The sequence below is a fragment of the Onychostoma macrolepis genome, chromosome 16, assembly GCF_012432095.1.
Source record: "Onychostoma macrolepis isolate SWU-2019 chromosome 16, ASM1243209v1, whole genome shotgun sequence".
In the NCBI taxonomy this organism is placed as follows: Eukaryota; Metazoa; Chordata; class Actinopteri; order Cypriniformes; family Cyprinidae; genus Onychostoma; species Onychostoma macrolepis.
Genome location: NC_081170.1, coordinates 5,497,227 through 5,520,681, shown reverse-complemented (window position 1 = coordinate 5,520,681; position 23,455 = coordinate 5,497,227). Strand labels below are relative to the sequence as shown.

General features: G+C 36.5%; 2 protein-coding genes and 1 long non-coding RNA gene across 9 annotated transcripts in view; 2 read left to right on the top strand and 1 right to left on the bottom strand.

Moving 5' to 3' along the window:
• Positions 1-9,792, top strand: part of LOC131522575 (G2/M phase-specific E3 ubiquitin-protein ligase-like) — a 39,189-nt gene extending 29,397 nt beyond the window's left edge. The window contains exon 5 of the mRNA XM_058748163.1: positions 8,729-9,792. Within this exon, the coding sequence (XP_058604146.1) occupies positions 8,729-8,799 (71 nt within the window). The 3' untranslated portion in view covers positions 8,800-9,792. The remainder of the gene's footprint in view (positions 1-8,728) is intronic.
• A 104-nt stretch (positions 9,793-9,896) lies between these two features.
• On the bottom strand, positions 9,897-15,943 carry tmem176l.3a (transmembrane protein 176l.3a). Its single transcript, XM_058748161.1, has 11 exons — positions 15,253-15,943; positions 14,738-14,912; positions 14,496-14,585; positions 14,178-14,264; positions 14,002-14,097; positions 13,560-13,601; positions 13,378-13,458; positions 10,756-10,812; positions 10,473-10,670; positions 10,260-10,379; positions 9,897-10,151 (listed from the first exon to the last, which is right to left on the bottom strand). Exons 2-11 carry the CDS (start codon positions 14,909-14,911, stop codon positions 10,089-10,091), a joined length of 1,008 nt encoding a protein of 335 aa, XP_058604144.1. The 5' UTR covers position 14,912; positions 15,253-15,943; the 3' UTR covers positions 9,897-10,088.
• On the top strand, positions 14,831-21,865 carry LOC131522580 (uncharacterized). 7 transcript variants are annotated; one of them, XR_009266568.1, is made up of 4 exons: positions 14,831-14,962; positions 18,290-18,525; positions 19,761-19,931; positions 21,729-21,865. It is a non-coding gene; the product is annotated as an uncharacterized LOC131522580 (long non-coding RNA). The 7 variants fall into 7 exon arrangements; XR_009266566.1 differs by lacking the exon at positions 14,831-14,962 and adding an exon at positions 17,561-17,670; XR_009266570.1 differs by lacking the exon at positions 14,831-14,962 and adding an exon at positions 17,583-17,662.
• Positions 21,866-23,455: the final 1,590 nt, after the last annotated feature.

Sequence of the window (23,455 nt, the reverse complement as noted above, 5' to 3'; positions counted from 1 at the left end):
CTCCTAGGTAGCCTACGTGTTAACGAATCATACTGTATATTGTTTTATTGCATATTATTATGTGGAATAGGCCTACAGCAAATTGTAACGGACCCGAGTTGGAATACAACGATTTAATAAGAAAGATGTGCGTCAAAATCTTGTTTAATTTGTGATCATCTTAGACTTAATTATTATTGTATAATAAACCTGGCATTGTGACTGACTTTGGAGTTATTTGTTACTCTTTTGTAAGTCGTTTTGAATAAAAGCTTCTTCTAAATGCATGTAACCTAAATATATAACAACAACAATAATAATAATAATAAAATAATAGTTATTATTATTATTTTAATTTATAGGCTAAATAAATGAGTGCACTTAAGACAGTAAAATGTTTGTCATAAAATAATTCATGAATGCTTTATTTTTAATAACATTTTACAGTTTTGGAAATGTGTTTGTGTACTATTCATTCTTAACACGAAGACTTATTTTGGTGATTTTATTAAACATTTTATATAATCAGTTCGGAGTAGCACAGTGCTCATTCAACAAATGCACAGCTAAACAGATGAGTTTTGAGTCTAGATTTAAATGTGGCTAATGTTTTAGCACATCTGATCTCTTCTGGAAGCTGGTTCCAGCTGCGGGCGGCATAATAGCTAAAAGCAGACTCCCCTTATTTTGTGTGAACCCTTAGTGTTTCTTTTTTTTTCTTTTTTTTTTTATTATGCAAACAAACATACAGATACTTACAGGTAACAAATCAAACACAAAATAACCAAGGTCAACAAAACATACATGACAGCCAACATGATTTGTGTGAGTGAGTGAGTGAGTGTGTGTGTAAGTGTTGGGGGTGGAAGTATATAAATAAAGGAAAGTACAACAGACATGACAAAAGTAAAAAAAAAAAAAAACAATAGTAATGATAACAGTAATAATAATAATAATAGCATTAATAACAAAAATTAGAGGATGGAGGATGAGGAAGGTGATAGGTAATAATAGTAATAGTAGCAGCAACAATATTAACTCAATCAGAAATGAGGGGAAAGTTGGAGGGTGAGGAGGATGACAAATATCAATAATAATTGTATTAAATAGTAATTAGTAATAGTAGCAACAATAACGATAATAAATTTATTCATCCGAGACAGGGGGTGGTTGGGGAATCAGGAAGAGGACAAATTGTAATAATAATAATAATAAAAATAATAATGGTAGTAATAGTAATGACGAAATAATAATAATAAAGCTATAAATAGTAAGATATTGTAAGGCTGCCTCTGGGCCCTCCGTGCGGAAGGCATAAATTAGGCCCAAAACGAGCCATCAAGGAGAGGTGCTGCGGGGCACAAGGCCCAAAGTCCCACCCCCGGCCGCCACTCACATGCCACGCTTACCCTGCATATGTATATGTATTGTTGAGTGTATGATGCATTGAAAAAGCGTGACGTGCAGCGTGGAACCAGCCCAGTGCAAAGTCCAAAGTCCAACCCTTGGTGTTTCTAACTCGATCCTAATGATCTGAGTGGTCTGTTAGGTTTATATTCAGTGAGCATACCTGCAATGTATTTAGGTCCTAGGCCATTGAGTGATTTATAAACGAGTAAAAGTACTTTAAATCAATCCTAAATGTAACTGGAAGCCAGTGTAAGGACCTGAGGACTGGTGTGATATGCTCAGATTTTCTGGTTCTAGTCAGAATCCTGGCAGCAGCGTTCTGGATGAGCTGCAGCTGTCTAATGGTCTTCTTTGGAAGGAGACCATTACAATAATCCACCCTGCTGGTGATAAAGGCATGAACAAGTTTCTCCAAGTCTTGACTGGAAACAAAACATCTAATCTAAACTACAAACCAATAAAATAAATCACACTTCGTAATTTTTATTGAAAGTATCACAACAAATTGGAAAAAAGAAAAAGAAAAAGAAAAAAAAGTTTCAAACCAAGTATTAACCACTGTTAATTTTGACAGCAGATTTTAGTCGGATGGAATTTAGTATTGCAGTTTCAACGGAGAATGACTGTAGCATTGTTTTCTTAAATATATCCGCAAACATATCGTATTTTTATGCTTTAGTAGAGTCAAAAACTTACAACTTAAACGCTACAGTCAGAAAAATGAAAAGGGAAGTTACACAATTATACATTTTGACGTTGTGTAATTCTATTTATTAAACGTGTAGAATAATTTCCGAAACATTACATACAGCATTATAAATGTTGCGTTCAGGCGTTCATGATATAAAAAAATAAACATACTAGTATAACTTTTAAAATGGAGTGAACACGGAGCAGTTTTTCCGTGAGCGGGAACAGAAAACCCGGAGTGGAACCCGAGCGGAGTGATTAACAGAACCCTTATGCTTTCAATCCACTCCAGGCTTTGATCACATCCCCCTCAGCAGGCTGAATACACCGCGTCTTTTCAAATTAAAACAATTATTACACTATTTGAGAAATGTAATCCTATTTACAGCCTTAAAATTATGAAAAGTGAATATAAGACATTAAGGACAGACAGGAACCCTGCAATTGATGGAAAAAATCCGTCGTAGATTCTCTCCAGTTAACGGAAATCCACCGTAGTGACGGAGAACTTTAATCCATGAACTATCTCTTATTACTTTTCGCCCAAATAATGGAAATATGCAGCGGACAAACCTGCGCCACCTGGTTAAGCTAGCATGCTAACTTCAGCATGTCTGATGCTAGAACCAGAGGTGGACAGTAACGAAGTAAATTTACTTGAGTATTGTACTTAAGTACACTTTTTGAGTATCTGTACTTTACTTGAGTATTATTTTTTCTGGAAACTTGCGACTTTAACTTCACTACATTTGAAAGACAAATATCATACTTTTTACTCAACTACATTTATATCAAGGTCCCCAAGTAGAAAGTTGTTATATATCACTGAACCCTTTTTTTTCTGTCAAAAATCGCTGCCCTCACTTTACTTATATATATATATATATATATACTGTATAAACTTAGGCCTACTGGTAAATTGTTGCTTAAAACTGGTCAGGGAAATATATAAATCTGAACATTATTTTACTGTCAAAACACTGCACATAAATACATATATATATATATATAAATTTTTTTATAATAATTATTTTGCAAACAAATTATCAAAAAGTCGGCTAAATGAAAACTTTGGACTCTAAACTGGCAATCAATAAGAATTGAAATCAATAAGAAGAATCAGAATCGGAATGGATAAAATTCACACATTACCCAACCGTAGCCACATGTTGTGAAGTTCACTGATTTCTGAGCATTTTATGAACACTGATCAGTTGATGGCAAAATTCAAAAAGACGGTTCTTTGGTGCAACCTGCACACCCATGAACATACTGAGAGAGTATGATCCCGCTTTCTGAAGAGTCTAAAGGTTTGTTTTCTTTTCAATGTTTGCTTTGTTTGCCTAAAATGAACCATATCATAGACTTCAATATCTATTTGAAAAGGAAATTTGTAACTTTTAAACAAGTATTAAAATGAGTTCAATGTAGTTGTAGGAGTATTAAATAAAAAAATAAAGATGATTATCTTCATTCAGTTGTTCCATTTCTATAGGTTTGCTAACATAAAAGCTCTTAATTCCAAAGATAATAGAAGCTAATGAGTGTATTCAGTAGGTTGCATTGGTGGCATAAGGTATTGTAAGTATACAACAATGCGACAATAAAACAGTGCATTTACTTTTTACTTTTGATACTTAAGTACTTTTAAATACATGTACTTCCGTACTTTTACTTAAGTAAAAATCTGTCTTTACAACTTTCACTTGTAGTGGAGTAGTATTTGACCAGCAGTATCTGCACTTTCACTCAAGTAATGAAGGTGTGTACTTTGTCCGCCTCTGGCTAGAACTCTCTAAAATGAATGCAGGCCAAAACTAAAGAACATCTCTAATTACAAATAAAAAAGATCGATACTGGTGGAAAAACAAATATCCTCCTACCTTTACCAGCCGTTGAAAGGGTAAGACGTCTATGAAGGTAAAATGACGTCAAAAAGATTTGCATGCGCAGGGTAAGATTTGTGAAAGTGTACATAAGATAGCAAGCGTAAATTAATTTTGCATTCTCAAGAAGAGAGTTGTAAAAGTGCAAATTGCATTTCAAGCGTAAGAAAAAAAGATGTGCAGCCTTTTACTGTTATTTGTAAGTGTATATCAAGTATTGTGAAACTGCAACTTCATGCTAAGGCAAAATAAATATGATCTGTATTTTCTGACTTTCATTTTCCGCTTACACTTTTGGCGCTGTTGTTTCGCCCAAATACAGCCAAAAGTATTGCAAGCCTGTGCCCAGTGTTTTGCAATTGAAAATAACCTTATCAAGAACTGCAAAACGGATTGACTGCGTAAAACCAATATGTGTGTGTAGAAAAAAAAATCGTTGCAACTGTCTAAATGACTTCTTGCCTGCATAGAGCAAAATGTTCGCCAAATAACCCGCTGTGTACGTCTGCGTCTTTGCGCTTGCAGTTTGGCACGATTCTCTCACTGATTTCAGATTTGCAAGCGCGTGTGGAAGGCGGGACCTTCTTCTTTCAGCCAATCAGATGAAGCTCTTGCTGACTCTCGATTTACTCTTATCTGATTGGTTCAATAAAAACTCCAGACGTGAGAACACATCTTTATTTTAATTTGACTCAGCGTCATTCTTATTGTGGGGATGGTATTTTTAATGCACACATATATATATTAAAAAGTAAATAAATACAATAAAATAAAATAATAAAACAAAAAGCATGATCCTTAGAAGCTGTGTACCATTAGGCTGACTACCATGTGCTTATATACTGATCTTCAAGCTAGAGTGAACATTATTGGATTGGTTCGACATTGCATTGAAATTTAATATTTTAGATAATCTGCCTACACCACTGAAATGATGTTAAACTTTACAATCAAAATGTTTAATAGCGATTTGTCTCCAGATTTGACTGTAATGCAAAAACTGACACTTCAAACCAAATCAACATTGAAAAAACTACAACTACTTTGACAAAATATAGTCTTTAATAATGTCTAAATATATGCATCTAAATGAAAAACCAAATGCAAAATAACTATGTCTGAATCAAATATTCCCAGAAACCATGAAATACACAGTAATGTTGACATTTTATATGGTTATACATCCATCTAGTGGTTTCACATGGCATTACAGATGGTAAATGCATAATTTAGGGGTAAATATTTAGTACATTAAAATCTCCTTTAAATACACGTTAAAGGAAAAACAAAAATCTGGCATCAACCCTGATCAGGAGACATGGTGAAATTATGCATAGTAGTGCAGATACTTTCAGTAGCATCAAGATTACAAACTAATATCATATGGTCTGCTGAAGAGGAGGAGGATGATTAGGATAAATAGAGTGAATACACAGAAATGTCATTTCCTAATATTAGCTCGAAATTCAGAATGAACACATGGTAGTCAGTCTAATGGTAGCCTACACAGCTTATAAAGGATCATGCTTTTTTGTTTTATTATTTTATTTTATTGTATTATTAATTATTTATTGATTTTTTTTTATATGTATCTGTGCATTAAAATACCATCCCGAAATAAGAATGACGCTGAGTCAAATTAAAATAAAGATGTGTTCTCACGTCTGGAGTTTTTATTGAACCAATCAGATAAGAGTAAATCGAGAGTCAGCAAGAGCTTCATCTGATTGGCTGAAAGAAGAAGGTCCCGCCTTCCACACGCGCTTGCAAATCTGAAATCAGTGAGAGAATCGTGCCAAACTGCAAGCGCAAAGACGCAGACGTACACAGCGGGTTATTTGGCGAACATTTTGCTCTATGCACGCAAGAAGTCATTTAGACAGGTGCAACGATTTTTTTTTTCTACACACACATATTGGTTTTACGCAGTCAATCCGTTTTGCAGTTCTTGATAAGGTTGTTTTCAATTGCAAAACACTGGGCACAGGCTTGCAATACTTTTGGCTGTATTTGGGCGAAACAACAGCGCCAAAAGTGTAAGCGCGGAAAAATGAAAGTCAGAAGAATACAGATCATATTTATTTTGCCTTAGCATGAAGTTGCAGTTTCACAATACTTGATATACACTTACAAATAACAGTAAAAGGCTGCAAATCTTTTTTTCTTACGCTTGAAATGCAATTTGCACTTTTACAACTCTCTTCTTGAGAATGCAAAATTAATTTACGCTTGCTATCTTATGTACACTTTCACAAATCTTACCCTGCGCATGCAAATCTTTTTGACGTCATTTTACCTTCATAGACGTCCCTCTGTCAAAACCAATCGAAGAAAAACTTTGCGGGTTAGACTCACGCAGGTGTGCAGAGTCAAATATCTTTGCGCGCGTGTAGTCTCTGACGCGTCTTCTTCTTCTTCTTCTTTGGGGTTTCATGGCAGTTAGGGCTGTAAAATTCCGAAATTTTTGGAATCGAGTCCGATTCCGATTCCTGGTTCTGGAAGCGATGGGAGTCGATTCCTAAATCGATTCCTCTGTTGTTTTCTATTCTTGTTTTTTTAGATCGAAGGAACCTAATCTCGCCATGACTGCAGGATATAAAGGTCGTAGAAAGTATCCTTCTCATAATATGAAGCTTTATTTGTAAAAAATGACAATACATTTCTATAGCTATTGATTTTTAAATTGTAATTTTGTCTGCTTTGCCCGTGAAATTAGTCATAGCTCACTGCTCAGCAGGGACATGCATTTATCGCATGAATTGAACAAGACATGAAGTGTCTAAAATAAATGTGCACAGTTCAGCTGAATGATGAAGTTTACTTTGACTGTATGCTTTGGATAAAATTAACAAACTGTACATTGAAACAAAATAACCCGAACATTAACAATAACACTGATAGAGCTCGTGGTTTATCTGTCGATCAGATGCGCTCTCGGCCACTGATCTATGCTCGTGACGTTTTCTTTTAGAATTATCATTGGCTGATAGAAATAAAAATAAAATTTTAGATGGAAATAAGATCCCCAATCACGTCATGATCTATTCTGTCGTGCAGCGCTCAAAATTGTGGGCAATATAAGCCAGCTCCACCGTAGAATAACCCCTGAATCATTTTTTTTTTTTTTTTTTAACTGGTTCATTAAAACTATCCGAAAGAAACTTCTCGTGGAAACGAATCAGACTTCTAATCACTTTTAGCGAGCATGAGGCGAAGGGTAAATATAAAAATGAAATAGATCTTTTATATATATATATATAAATAATCTTTTATCTCACAACTCTCGTAATTACGGCTTTTAGTGAATTTAAATGTATGCAGCCTTCCATTTGAGAGGCACCCATAGATAAGCTTTGTTGAACTGAAAAAAGCTCTGAATGAGGAGTCGATTCCTCTTGAATCGACTCTCGATTCCCAACGCCTCGGAATCGATTCTTTTTGGAATCGATTCCCAGCTCTAACTATACTGTTACCCTCTGGATGTAATAATTTTTTACTTAACATAAATGGTTTGTGTTTAGACAACGCGTTAGGATTTTGTACAGTTAAGTTGAGACATAATTACGTGGACCTTAAACAAAACAAACATTTCAAGTCAACAAAGGCAATTATTATAAGTAAACTGAATATAAATATATTATGTAAAGTGCACAACCTTCCTTGTTCATTTTTTTTTTTGAGTGTAGCAATAATCTTTCTTCATTTTTTGGGGGGCAAAGAATTGACTCTTCGTTAAAGTTTCAGCTGTTTACTGTATTTCTCCTACAAAACAGGAACAAAATAAACTCTGGTCAAAAAAACTGTTGCTCCACCTTTCTTTCTTTCTTAAAGGGGACATCAAAAAATAAAGGTGATTAAAGGCAGTACAATAATAAAATAGAACAACCCATTACAGAATAAATGGGGGTGTTTAATGTAGTCCCACAACAAGTGGATTAAACTTTAACATTTACAAATTTTATTTCATGTGACATAATAAAACTGAGTGCAAATGAGTTAATTACAGCTTTTCTTGATTGTTTAAACACATTTAAAAATTTTTGCCTCCTTTTCTCGAACTCTAATCTAGGCCTATCTATAACTTCTCACCCAATTCCCCAAACGTCCTATTTTTAAATCTTATACACTGGTGAAATAAATTCAAAACAATACTACAAAAACCAGGTAATAATGCTGTCTTCACGTGCTATGGGAATTATCGTAAATACAAGTTTCCTAATCAGAAATTAGACGTGAACGGCCTCTCAAGTCAAATAATTTTGATACCTGAGTTTCGGGTCATAAACTTCAAACATGGTGGAGGTGACAAACATTGCTGCTGTCAATGCTGTTCTTACAACAACTACATCGCTTTGTCTTGTCGCTAAAGTAGTGTATTTATAGTCTAGATATGAACGATCATTCGAAGCATATTGTATGTTTTATAAGCAGTGAAATAAGCATATATTTGACCGAAATTACAGAATTGTCAGCAAACTGCATGTGTAGCACGGTGAATGTTTATATGATTGTCAACCAATGGTTATCCTTTCCGACATTAAAGCACTCGAATACGACAAGCTCGTAATCACGACTTCATAAGTGGGAAATAGGAAATTTCCGATAGCACGTGAAGGCAGCATAAGTTATGTTGCTTGTGGTTGTCCCCCTCAGAAATATTTTCACATGAGGAACACAACAAATATATACATTTGAACATTTGTTATTACTTAATGTACTGTACAGTACAACCAAACAACAACAAAAAATGTATTTTGCCCCAGAATCCCGTCTTGTGACAGCCCAGAGAATCTTCAACATCATAAGCTATATTGGCCCTGGGGTGAAATCCTGATCCACCTCTGGCACACATCGACTGAAATGTCTACGCAGGCTTCTTCCATGGCCATATAGGTCAACACAGATGTGAGGTTCTCAGTTATACACTTTCCACAGCCATGCCAGAAAACTCCACATCGGGTTTAGAAAGGGAGAGTGCAGGCAGAAAGATTTTGTAGTTTTTGTTGTCTTTTTGTTTTAATTTTGAGCCCAATAAAGACCCATAGCCCTCTGTGTTTGAGTCCTTGTCTCATCCATCAAACCACACCTGACGCTGAGGTTATATCCTGTGTGAATATGTCTGCTTTAGGGTGTGTGAATGTTTGCTACATGTGAAATTCATGGTCCTCAAAGATTTTTCTAATTCATTCATTCTTTTCTTTCTGTAATTTTACGAAACCATTGTCGTTATTGTCTAGTGACCACACAGTCTTAGCATGTATTTTTCAACCATTTTGAATCACTAATAAGCAGCGAACACAGTGAATCACAAAATAAGTGGCTCTTTTCCTACTGTTAAAAGGAGAAGTGTTTTTTCCCATCAGGAACAGTTCCACAAGGCTTTTTCCCTTGAATTACAGGGGGTTTAAAGTCAAGAGTCAATATAATATTAAAAATAATTCTAGCAAATACATTTTTTACTTTAATTTTCAAGCTTATGGGGTTCCATATAAAAGCAATCAATATGAAAGTAGAAAAGCAGTGAATCAAACACAAAGCAGTTGTTTCTAATTCTGATAAAACTAAAGAGAAAGGCATTTTATAGTACATTTGGAAAAGCTTGCACACATTCAGTATTTTGTGAAGGTTTGTTAGACTGGAGACAATGAATCAACCTCAGCTGTGAGATGCATGTTTGTAGGGCCATTCCGTGATAAAAAAATTAAATAAAAATAATAATAGTAAAACTAATGAATAAATTATAAACCATGTACCCAAGCCATAATTTTGAAGTGATCTATGGCGCAGGAATCCATAACAGCAATAGTCTTTAAAATTATTAATTGCCAAATATACACTTTTAAAAATGCTGGGGTCGGCCTGTTGGGTCATTTTAGGCACTGCCATTAGATATTTATTGTATTGTATTTTCAAACATCATGAAAACGGGTGCAAGATGCTAAAGCCATTTATTTCAAAAAGAAGTCCAAAAGTTCCCTTTTACCAGAAACAATTTGTTTTAAAGGAAAAGGCAAGAATTGTACTACAGTGACTTCATTTCACTATTAAAATGAGAGACAAAATGCCATTGCATTACAAGAAAAAAAAATATTTTGTAAATTTGTGCATTTATCTTTATCTGTGTCATGCAGCACCAGCAGTGTCGTCTTCCAGGAGCGGCTTGTGAAGTTCTGGATCCTCCACCGACTGCAAAACCACAAACAGTCATGAACACACAGAGCAGCTCTCTGAAACTCTCACGATCACAGTGGATTTGACTGATTGATTGTTGTAATAGTGCTGATGATACAGTACCTTTACATCTTCATCCTTCTTGCACAAAGCTTTCCCAGTCAAAACACAGAAACTGATGGTCACACAGAGCTGAAGGACCGACAGCACTATCATTATGATATCTAGTCCTCCGAAGATCATCTAGAGGTGGAAAAACATCAGCATACTCAAATAATAATAAAATACACACAAATGTGTTTTTACAACACTGAAAACGATAAATCAAATCATTACCTGATTGAGATTCTTGTAGTAAAAACAGGACTCAAAGTTTCTCTTTTTATGGGTAAGCCAGTCATTATTAGATGAATAATAATAATGTTCTCCGTAACAGCTTAAACTGCTTCCCATTGCCAGGTCCACTGAATACAGCACAGCAGCTGTGATAGCCAGTGCAGCACTGACTACATTCAGAATCACTGCGATGACCAGCTGTACAACACAAACAATATTAACTGATGTTGCTTAATGAATGAATGAATGAATGAAATAAAAAAAACTCTTGATTCACACCTACCAGCTTAGGACAGGAAAACTTCACTGCAAGAACACACATAATTCCAACAACAAGGAACTAGAAGGCAAATCAAACAAATAAATACAACTCGAATTCTGGAAATGTTGGGAAGTTTTTTAAATTTGAATAAAATTAAAACTAAAAGACTTTCAAATCACATAAGCCAATATTTTATTCACAATAGAACACAGAGAACATAAATGTTTAAACGGAGAAATTTTACACTTTTATCCAAGCTCATTTCAAATTTGATGCCTGCTACAGGTCTCAAAAAAGTTGGCACGGGGGCAACAAAGGGCTGAAAAAGCAAGAAATTTTGAAAAATTCAGCTGGGAGAACATCTAGCAACTAATTAAGTTAATTGACATCAGGTTTGTAACATAAAAGGGATATCTTAAAGAGGCAGAGTCTCTCAGAAGTAAAGATGGGCAGAGGCTCTCCAATCTGTGAAAGAGTGCGTCAAAAGATTGTGGTATACTTTAAAACAATGTTCCTCAATGTCAAATTGCAAAGGCTTTGCAAATCTCATCATCTACAGTGCATAATATCATTAAAAGATTCAGAGAACCTGGAGAAATCTCTGTGCATACACTCTCAGAAATAAAGATACAAAAGCTGTCACTGGGGCGGTACCTTTTCAAAAGGTATATGTTTGTACCTAAAAGGTCCATTTTGGTACCTTATAGATACACGTTAGTACTTAAAGTGTACATATTTGAACTTAATAGGTACAAAAGTGTACCTTTTGAAAAGGTACCGCCCCAGTGACAGCTTTTGTACCTTTATTTCTGAGTGTAAGGGACAAGGCCGAAGACCTTTGTTGGATGCCCGTGGTCTTCGGGCCCTCAGATGACATTGCATCACTCATCGGCAGGATTCTGTCATTTACATGACTATTTTGAGACCTGTAGCAGGTATCAAATTTGAAATGAGCTCATTTTGTGCATAAAATTGTACAATTTCTCAGTTTAAACATTTGTTATGTTATCTACAGTGGGTACGGAAAGTATTCAGACCCCCTTAAATTTTTCACTATTCGTTATATTGCAGCCATTTGCTAAAATCATTTAAGTTCATTTTTTTCCTCATTAATGTACACACAGCACCCCATATTGACAGAAAAAACACAGAATTGTTGACATTTTTGCAGATTTATTATAAAAGAAAAACTGAAATATCACATGGTCCTAAGTATTCAGACCCTTTGCTGTGACACTCATATATTTAACTCAGGTGCTGTCCATTTCTTCTGATCATCCTTGAGATGGTTCTACACCTTCATTTGAGTCCAGCTGTGTTTGATTATACTGATTGGACTTGATTAGGAAAGCCACACACCTGTCTATATAAGACCTTACAGCTCACAGTGCATGTCAGAGCAAATGAGAATCATGAGATCAAAGGAGCTGCCTGAAGAGCTCAGAGACAGAATTGTGGCAAGGCACAGATCTGGCCAAGGTTACAAAAAAAAATTTCTGCTGCACTTAAGGTTCATAAGAGCACAGTGGCCTCCATAATCCTTAAATGGAAGATGTTTGGGACGACCAGAACCCTTCCTAGAGCTGGCCGTCCGGCCAAACTGAGCTATCGGGGGAGAAGAGCCTTGGTGAGAGAGGTAAAGAAGAACCCAAAGATCACTGTGGCTGAGCTCCAGAGATGCAGTCGGGAGAAAGTTGTAGGAAGTCAACCATCACTGCAGCCCTCCACCAGTCGGGGCTTTATGGCAGAGTGGCCCGATGGAAGCCTCTCCTCAGTGCAAGACACATGAAAGCCCACATGGAGTTTGCTAAAAAACACCTGAATAAGATTCTCTGGTCTGATGAGACCAAGATAGAACTTTTTGGCCTTAATTCTAAGCGGTATGTGTGGAGATAACCAGGCACTGCTCATCATCTGTCCAATACAGTCCCAACAGTGAAGCATGGTGGTGGCAGCATCATGCTGTGGGGGTGTTTTTCAGCTGCAGGGACAGGACGACTGGTTGCAATCGAGGGAAAGATGAATGCGGCCAAGTACAGGATATCCTGGACGAAAACCTTCTCCAGAGTGCTCAGGACCTCAGACTGGGCCGAAGGTTTACCTTCCAACAAGACAATGACCCTAAGCACACAGCTAAAATAACGAAGGAGTGGCTTCACAACAACTCCGTGACTGTTCTTGAATGGCCCAGCCAGAGCCCTGACTTAAACCCAATTAAGCATCTCTGGAGAGACCTAAAAATGGCTGTCCACCAATGTTTACCATCCAACCTGACAGAACTGGAGAGGATCTGCAAGGAGGAATGGCAGAGGATCCCCAAATCCAGGTGTGAAAAACTTGTTGCATCTTTCCCAAAAAGACTCATGGCTGTATTGGATCAAAAGGGTGCTTCTACTAAATACTGCGCAAAGGGTCTGAATACTTGGGACCATGTGATATTTCAGTTTTTCTTTTTTAATAAATCTGCAAAAATGTCAACAATTCACATTATCCCACCTCATTCTGATGAAAATAAATACAAAAACGCAGTATTCACATAGCAAGGTCAATGTCATAAATGATTCACTTTTTGAAAGAACTCAATCATTGTACTGCATGAACTCATTTACAAACATAATGATGAGAATGAGTAGCAATTCTTACCACACCACCGATCCAAAGAGAAAAGATGAAGCCAAAACAACCCACTGTGATATTCATGACACCAACCATTATCTGTACAGTCTATGAAACCACAGAACAATATTTGTACCAGATTTCAGATGACAATACATCTAGTAAAAACTATTTCTTAAAGCTGATGATATCAAAAAGATCTGACTCACCCCGAGTGCTGTGTGAATGTCTGTCAGCTTATCTTTCATATCCTGAAAAACAAACACATTGGACAGTTGCATAAAGTACTCAGAATCGGACACAATAAGGACCATTTGCTCTTTAGGTTTTAAGGAACAGTTCACCCAAAAATGTCTTAATGATGAATTTGTATCTTACAAACACACAGCTTTTTGCTTCACAAGATGTTTGATGGACTGGAGTGGTGTGGATTATTGTGATGTTTTTATCAGCAGTTTGGACTCTCATTCTGACGGCACCCATTCACTGCAGAGCATCCATTGGTGAGCAAGTGATGCTTAATTTCTCCAAATCTGTTCTAATGAAGAAGCAAACCCATCTACATCTTGGATGGCCTGAAGGTGAGTATATTTTTAGCCAATTTTAATTTTTGGGTGAACTATTTTTGGGTGATAACAGTTAGTCCCTCACCTGAGACGATGCAAGTGTCATGTTACAGCTGCGACCAAACGGAAATGAATATCGGCTTATTCCACTTCTAGATACTGAAGTTGTTTTGTCCACTAACTGCAAAACCACAGACAAACATGAACATGAATCATGAATCATGAAATAATGTTCTGTCTATTATAAGCAAAACACTGTACCTTTGCACTCCCACCCTTCTTGCACAAAGATTTTATGGTCAAAATACAGAAACTGACAACCACACAGAGCTGAAGAACCGACAACACCTAGAGAAAAAGATCAGGATGATTTTTTCAAATTGCACATATAAGGAAAGTAAAGGAGAATTTTTATATCAACACACCCATGGAAATTCAATAAAACTAGCAAATCATACAGCGTATGTTTATATGTGTGCGTTTTTTTGTTGTAGCCTTATGCTATATACTGTACATGTTCATTTTACAGCATGATCTGATTTAGAAACATAAACACGAACAGAATGAGGAATGTCTTACCATACTGCTGACCGAAGTGGTAGCAATAAAGAAGATGATGCCAAAACAACCCAACACAAGATTCATGACTGCAACTACTATCTGTACAATCTATGAAATAAGAGAACAATATTTGATGATAGTCGACAGACCTCCAGCTTTTAAACTGCAAAATTAAGAGTACATGAAACACATCTAAGCATTTTATTTTGTTTATTTTTTTATGATATCAAGATTTCAATCAGTGCAAGACTTTCACTCACCCCAATAACTCTCTGGGTGTCTGTCAGCTTCTCTGTCATATCCTCAGATGCAAAACACACCGGACCATAGCACAGAGAACTCAGAATCTGACACAGTGCAGGCCATTTGCTCTTTGGGTTTGAGGTGACGGTGATGACCATCATTCCCTCTCCCTGAGACACTGTCAGAGACATGCTGCAGATGGGAGGAATGGACTTGAACCTTCCCACAAGATAAACAAACAAGTAGGGCTCATGCATGGGAAAATCACAATGACCCTAATGAAATATTACTTATGATAGTTATGTAAATTCATAACAGTTTGTTTTCCTTTGCCAAGTTCTAAAATAGGCATAATTATTGCAACAACATTGCTGACTGTTAGTTTCTCGTCGACTGCATCAACGTTTCTAAGAGGAAGTGAACATGTACCTGCGCATGTTTGCTGTAGCCTAACAGCACATTGTTGCGATTCTAGTCACACTTTTTTACTTTTAAAATTGTTCTTACATTTTCGATAGCACGTTATGCTCACCTTATGAGTAATTGTAGGCTATATATTTTACAGTCCAGACTGTAAGATGACTCTTACAGACTCTTGATGTGTTGAAGGTGGAGCTGTGTTGTCCCTGCCCGATTCCCGTCAATGATTAAGTTTCATATTTCCTTGTTTCGCTTGAAATTGATATAATCCAAGTAGGCTTATAGTCAGTATATTGTACACACGGCTAACAAATATGAAGCCACGACATGTAGGCTATGAAACAGAGGCTCATGTGTGGACCACGCAGCGCATTTTTCGATGAAGCTCTGCACTGTTCAAAAAAAAAAAATCACATGATGGAAGCTTCACTTTCTGTTCAATCGTTTGTGCGTTTCACTTCGCGTCTAAACTTTCCAGTTACGCTGACAGTGGCTGGTTTTCCGATGGTTGGTTGTTGAAATGTGAAGAGTGTAGGCTACACTGTACCCTTTGGGTAATTCTTTGGACTTTTGAGTGGGGTTTTATAGGAAAAGTGTGAAAAATGTACGGTCGGTCACAATTTTGACCGGTGGGATAATGTGTGTACTGAAATATTTCTGCAGTCATACAAATTGTTATATAGCCTATCTTAGCCCAGCTATTTTAAACTGTTTGATCACATTCTAGGGTGACTATTATGCATAAAAAAACCTTATACAACATTGATAGGAATACTGAGATTAAATACTATCAACGTTTTTCAAAACTGTTACTTTTTTGTAAAATATATCATCAAATTTTATATTAGTGCTACCAGTATTACAACATCACTATTGTAACTTATTTGTAACACTTAAACTTTTAATTTAGTGCAATATTTTGTCATTGCAACATTTTAGTGTCATTTTCACTTACAACTGCAATTGGATTTAAGTTCACTGTCATCCCACCGGTCACTATTGTGACCATCAAGATGTTTACTCATTCTATGACCACACTCAACAAAACTGAATATGTGAATTCATATATTAATACTAGGCACCTTAAAGATAATGTGTACCAAAAATCTTTATGTTGACATACTTTAGCCTTTCGTTTTGAAGATTTGATGCAACCATCATCTTCTCAAGGTGCTAACAGGAAATAAACTGCTTTGGTCATGTGACAATTTGCACTAATCATGTGAAACTGCACGTATTTAATTGAGACCATTTATTGTTTCTATATATTTGCAGGAAGTGCACTAAAACATCAGTCAGTAAGGTTTTTAGACCTTTATAAACGAAAACCGTTTTTACGGTCACTATTATGACCGGTGGGATTAAATGGGTAAAGAATATATAGGCTAAGAATAAAATGTTCAAGCTTTATGGCTGTTGAAAGTCTCAAGAGGCAGCAGATGGCGTTGTTGCCGATGCTCAGAGGCTTTGAATCTTTTTGCCTGCACAATCAGAGCTTCACGAGGTGTCATTCCTCCACCGCACACAAAACCAACCTATAAACCCACACAACCACTTTCCCCCTTGTTGTCCATTTTAATTACTCTTTTTTTTTTTTTTTTTTTCATAAAAATTGGCATCCTATTGTAACTTTAACTGGGTTATCATTAGCTGCTATTAGATAATCATACTGATGTTAATGAAATTAAATATGTTTTAGGACAAGATAATTCTTATCTATACAATAAAAGATAGTGAGGTCCAAACCAACATGTGGTTGACTTTCATTGTAGCTATAGGGCTAAACAAAAGACATAATTTGAAATATCCATTTTTTTATTGTTGTACCAAGTGAAAAAATAGGGAAGTTGTAAAAAAAATAAAAACCGCCCCCATGTGGTAAAACGCCCCCTCAACTGTTTTTCCCAATTTTCCCAATCAATTTTTATTGTAACTATGGACTACGTTGACAAGAGTGATGTAGAAATATTCACCATGAAGCTTACACTGCTGATGACACATTGATCTCATTTTCAGCATTAAGCATTTTCAGCATTTTGTAGAACATCACAGTTATATATGATACGAGAACAGTAGGGCCTGTTGATATGGAGCATGTGTTATTTAAGAAAAATAATTCTATTTTCAGATCGACATAATTTTTTTCTCAAACATAGTCTGTGGGTAAAACACTCCTAGCCAGGTGGGGTAAAACGCCCCCAGGAGGCACGGCTATAGGGCAAAATCTAATAACAAGAAAACTCTGGATATTTTTCATACTTTGTTTATAATTTATGTCACTGTCACAAAAACAATGATAACTTTTCTGAACACATTTAACGTTTGTTTCACAGAAAAAAAAAGTAACACATCCCGGGGGGTTTCCCCCACTTTACCCTAAATTATAACACCACTTTTGTAAAAAACAAAACAAACAAAAAAACATACTAACAGCTTATGCTGCATTTTCGCGAGCTTACTTGAAACCAAGGGGTACCCAGAACACACTGCGCAACCGGCAACAATGGCGGCCAGATCATCAAGTATTCAAGTATTTTCGGCTTAAATAATTTATTTAAAAATTACGAAAGTCTTGTTTTGTGCTCTAGACAGTCCTGTACATATATATTTGCAACCATGTTCTTAATTGAAACGTTTTTAAAAAATCGCTAGTTTGCTACGCTAACGTTACATTGCTGATTTGCACAACAGTCCCGCAGACTAGCCTTGAATGGACTCCATGCATGTCTACAGTTTTAACTAAACTCCACAGTTTGTGGTCAACACTTGTCGGCTCTGGTGACGTAGCAGCCAGCTAGCGACGGTGTATGATGACGTAACCGTAACCAAGTGGTGTCTCATTTCATAGGGGTATGTGTTCACCCCTAGCGCTTACCACTCGGTTTCGAGGGACAAGGGCTAGGGGTAAGACCAAGGGGTAGGGGAAGGGAAAGAGAAATGGGATTCACCCTAAATCTCTCCTTTGGCATTAAAAAAATACTGTCAGGATTTACTAAGGGTGCGTATAGTGAAAATCAATGATGAAAATGCGTGTACACAAATGTATGGGAGGAAAGCATGAATCATGCGGGTGATCTAAGGTTTGCTATAGTCAGTTGCTTGTACTTGCGCCATTATCTGCATAATTGATCATTTTTTTGTTCATGCAGCACCAGCAGTGGCTTGTGAAGTTCTGGATCCTCCACCGACTGCAAAACCATGAAACAATCATGAACACAGAGCAGCTCTCTGAAACTCTCACGATCACAGTGGATTGACCAGTACCTTTACATCTTCATCCTTCTTGCACACTTTTCCAGTCAAAACACAGAAAATGGTCGTCACACAGAGCTGAAGGACCAACAGTGTTATTATCATGGCATTTAGTCCTCGGAGGATCATCTAGGTGAGTAAAGAGTAAAGATATTTAAATAAAAAATTGTTTAGTTAGCTACCAAAATATTTGCTGTAGCTTGTCTTACACTGTCTAAACAGATTTTGGTGTTTTGTTTCTTTGTTGTGAAAGGCAAATCACTGTAACCAGTCTGTGAATAATAACTGTAGGAGTTGCAGTATAGAGTTGCAGTACTATTTTCCATCATCAGGTCCACTGAATACAGCACTACAGCTGCGATAGCCAGTGCAGCACTCACTAAATTCAGAATCACTGTGATGACCAGCTGTAAAACACAAACAATATTTAAAACAAAACAAAACAGAACCAGAAATATCATAAACACAGATATAACATAGACACTTACCAGACAAGTACTAGGAAATTTAGCATGAAGAACGCACACTATTCCAACAACTAGGTACTAAGAGGCAAAAGAAAACAAAAAAACATATGTGCATTTAAAATTTTAGAAAATATCAAATCAAATGTCAGATATGATCAAATCAAAATGAGACGCAAGTCTTACCAAACCACCAAGCCAAAAGGATCCCAGGGATACTGTATACAGACTATAAAACTTAAGCCATACAAACAAATTCTCCACCGTAATATTGATGACGCTAATTATAATTTGCACAGTCTATGGAACAAGAGTACAATATAGTGCTGTGTCACAAGCTGTCAGTAATTTAAAGAAATTCAAGTTATACAATTAAGAATGTACACACAGCTACTGCAATGACATGTAAGTCCTGAAAGCTTGAGATCTTTTTTGCAACGTTTCCAAAATACTTAATGAACACTTTAAATGGCCAAAACAATGGAAAATTTCAGTTGTGTGTCATTGTTTCTTTGTATAGCCTATATACATTTTTGGTTGTATTAACATTTGCAACTAAAAACTGGAACTAAAAGTTGCAGATTAGTGCTAATCATTTTTGAGGATCCAAATACATAAATTACATGTCATGTTTTCAGCACATACGGTATGTGTTTTAAAAACATTTGAATAGCCTATATTGCACTGCACCATAACCTAATTGTGAAAAATATTTTAAACATCGTAAAAATGATCTTTTTTGAAATGTTCAAATCAAATCTATCCAAAGCATTCTATAATCAGAAGGCCTGAAAATATCTATGTGCTATTGTATCTATGTGATAATATATGCTATTAAGTGACTGACTCACCCCAAGAGCTGTGTGAACATGCGTCAACTTCCCTTTCATATCCTGGGATACAGAAGACACTGGACTACAGCAGAGAGAACCCAGAATCTGACACAGTATGGGCCATTTGCTCTTTGGGTTTGAGGTGACGGTGATGATGGTCAAACCCTCATCATTAGACACTGTCAGAGACATGCTGCAGACGGGAGTGATGGACTTCAACCTTCTTAAAACAAGAGAAACAGGTAAGGCTCATACACCAGAAAATCCCAATGACCCAAATAGTAGTTATGTAAAGTCCTAACATTTTGTTTCCCTTCACAAACAAGTTGTAGAACATGCGTGATCATTAAACAGCATTTCTGACTGCAGTTTTCTCATCAACTGCAACGTTTCTGTAAGAAGTGAAGATGTGTGTTTGCTAAAAAGTTTTTTTTTTTTTAAAGAAAGTGAATTTTTCAACACGGTAAACTCAGACTTACCTTATGAGTAATTGACTGTATGTAAGTTACAGTGCAGACTGAAGGCTGACTCTGATCTGATCCTGATCTGTTGAAGGTGGAGCTGTTTTGTTCCTGTCAGTGGATCTCTAACGTTTCCCTTTAGTCCCTCTTGAAATTTAAAGAACCCGAGTCTATAGTCAGGATTTAACTGAAGACATAAACACCTTATGTTTTACTTTGCATGCAGTAACTTCATACGCAAGTTGGCGTTCTGGTTGAGTGTAGTCTGCATTAAATGTTTTCTAATAGATCTAATATATTTAATGAATTGCTTCTACTTTCTTGGCCAAATTTTGGACTTTTGATTGGTTATTTTGTGGTTTAGTGTAAGAAATGACATCTGCTACAAAAACTAAAAATCCCATAATAATATTATGGATTGTGGCCTCGTATTTTAGCCGGAAGCAACGGTTCTATCTTAATTGTGGATTTGTTTCTTACAAACATGCAGCTTTTCACTTCACAAGACATTAATTGATGGACTGGAGTGGTGTGGATTACTTGTGGATTTTTGTGATGTGTTTATCAGTTGTTTGGCCTCTAGAAGGCTGCGTCCTCCGGAGGTCTCATTCGAAGGGTGCATATGTCATCGAGGCTGTCTCATTTCAGAAAAGCAAGTAGGACACTCCGAATGCGACCTTCGAATTCAACCTTCTTTCACGGGAATTCGGAGGATGCATCAGGTGTATCCTTCGCTGCAACAGATAACCCACAATTCTTTGCATCAATAAACAACTGTCGTTAATTTGAAAAATGCCGGTGCCGGCAGATGTACACACAAGCGCAGATGTGGTGTTTTCAACTTAACTTAAATTGCCTCCAATAAAAACTTTGAGGTTGATATAGGTTAAACTTTGTTCTTAATATCCTCCTCCTTTTTTTCCTCTAACAGCTGTCTGTTGTACGAACGTTGCAGCTCCTCAAACATTGAGCGAAATAAAACAAGCTTTTTTTTTTAATTACTTTCCAAATTTAGAAACATTTTTCCTTAATTTAAGTAGTGTGAGAGTGCAACAATGCTCTAAAATGTGTTGGCAAATCAACGTGATACTTCCTGTTTTTTTTCCCGCCCATCCTACGAAGGCCGTCTCGTTTAATTCTAGGTTGAGGACACTTCGTATACGTTATGCATCCTACAGAGGATGCAACCTCCAGAGGATTCGACCTCCGGAGGACGCAGCCTTCTAAATGAGACACAGCTATGGTCTGTGCTCGACAAGTACTAGGTCTTTAAATGGGTCATATGTTTGGAGTTCAGAGTACATAAATGGGTATGTAAAAAATACCCACAAAAAGGGCCGATGCCAAAGTGCTCTATAGTCATTTATTTAAGACAAAGGCAGCCACAACAAAACTTAAATGGTTAATAAAAAAGTAACATCAAAGGTCTGTAATATAGAGATCCATGGTAACACCACTTTTGTAAATGGAATTAAGTGTAATTAAACATGCAGATGAAGGAGCTCCGCTTTAAATCATTTCACCACAATATTAAGTGACAACATGTTTTTGTGTTCATCTTGTCTCTTTAACATGCAGCAGCAGCAGTGACGTCTTCCAGGAGCGGCTTGTGAAGTTCTGGATCCTCCACCGACTGCAAAACCACAAACAGTCATGAACACACAGAGCAGCTCTCTGAAACTCTCACGATCACAGTGGATTTGACTGATTGATTGTTGTAATAGTGCTGATCATACAGTACCTTTACATCTAGGTTCTTCTTGCACAAAGCTTTCCCAGTCAAAACACAGAAACTGATGGTCACACAGAGCTGAAGGACCGACAGCACTATCATTATGTTATCTAGTCCCCTGAAGATAATCTAGAGGTGGGTAAAGATCAGAATCCCAGTTTATTAAAAGGAAAATCAAGTCTGTAAGACATTTACATCAATAAAACACAATGGCTCACCTTCATGTTTTCCCTATCTCTATTAAGAAGACTTGGAATAAAAGCACATTTGGATGAAAAAAAAAAGCTGTTCCTGTGAGTATGTTTGGAATATGTGCAGTATCTTACAACATCTACAGAAAAGAAAGATAATCATTACCTCAATGAGGTTCCTGTAGTACTGACAGATGTCCTGTCTCCTGCCGATTTCAGAGGAAGGTGTTCTATAATCATAATCATAACATGAATAATAATAAGAATTGTAGCTTCACAGTATTCAGTATGATCATTTGCAAGGTGCACTGAATACAGCACAACAGCTGTGATAGCCAGTGCTGCACTGACTATGTTCAAAATCATCCCGATTATCACCTGTAAAACACAAACAATATGTATAAAGCTTGCAAAACTGGACCTGTCAAAAACACAAATGCCTTTGCTAGACACTTACCAGACAAAATTTGGGAAACCTAGCTGCAAGAATACACACGATTCCAACTAAAAGGAACTATAACAAGCAAAAGCAAACAAACAAAAACATCTGAACAAATCAAAATAATCAAAAGAACAATACTTTGTGAGATGCACAGCACAATGATTGATTGAGAAACATACAAATTATCAAAAAGAGACCAAGTCTTACCACACCACCGAGCCAAAAGCGTGCCTGGGCAATTCTATCCATGGTAAACCATGACCCGAGGCATGTAAACACAAACCAATATGGAGGACACCAATTATCATCTGCACAATCTATGGAATAAAAGAACAACATAAGAATATACCAAGTTGAGACTGTAAGTCAACCAATGAAATTTTTACTTTTCAGTGTGTACAGGCAAACTTTTTTTTTTTGTTATAAATAAGTACATGGAATGTTTTTAGGTCCAAAGCATTCTAAAACCACAAGATCTGAAAGTATTTGAAAGATATTTTGCAATTAATGTAAATGTCTGACTCACTCCAAGAGCTGTGTGGACATCAGTTTCCCTTTTTTAATACCTTGAGATACAGAACACACTGGACTGTAGCAGAGAAAACCCAGAATCTCACACAGTATGGGCCATTTGCTCTTTGGGTTTGAGGCGACAGTGATGACCGTCAAACCCTCACCCTGAGACACTGTCAGAGTCATGCTGCAGCGCTGAACAGATGTGGTATAGGTAATGGCCAAATCTTTTGTTCCCTGCTGAAAAAAACAATAAAACCCTGCCCAAGACACAATAGAAAATGTAATGGTTTTAATGGTTATAATGGGAATTGTATTGCTTTTAATGGAAACTATAATGGTGTCTACTGTTATGTGATGGATTCTATTGGTGGGATGTTAAATCCTATTGGAAAAATGCCCAAAACACACTACAAAAAGGAATTTT

Bases quoted from the DNA above. Each gene is read 5' to 3' on its own strand.
- tmem176l.3a (XM_058748161.1), bottom strand. From the start codon at position 14,911: ATGTCTCTGACAGTGTCTCAGGGAGAGGGAATGATGGTCATCACCGTC. The intron at 10,671-10,755 runs GTAGGTGTGAAT...TGTGTTGTACAG, and splicing joins AGTTTTCCTGTCCTAAGCTG to CTGGTCATCGCAGTGATTCT. The intron at 10,152-10,259 runs GTACTGTATCAT...GTGGTTTTGCAG, and splicing joins AGAAGGATGAAGATGTAAAG to TCGGTGGAGGATCCAGAACT.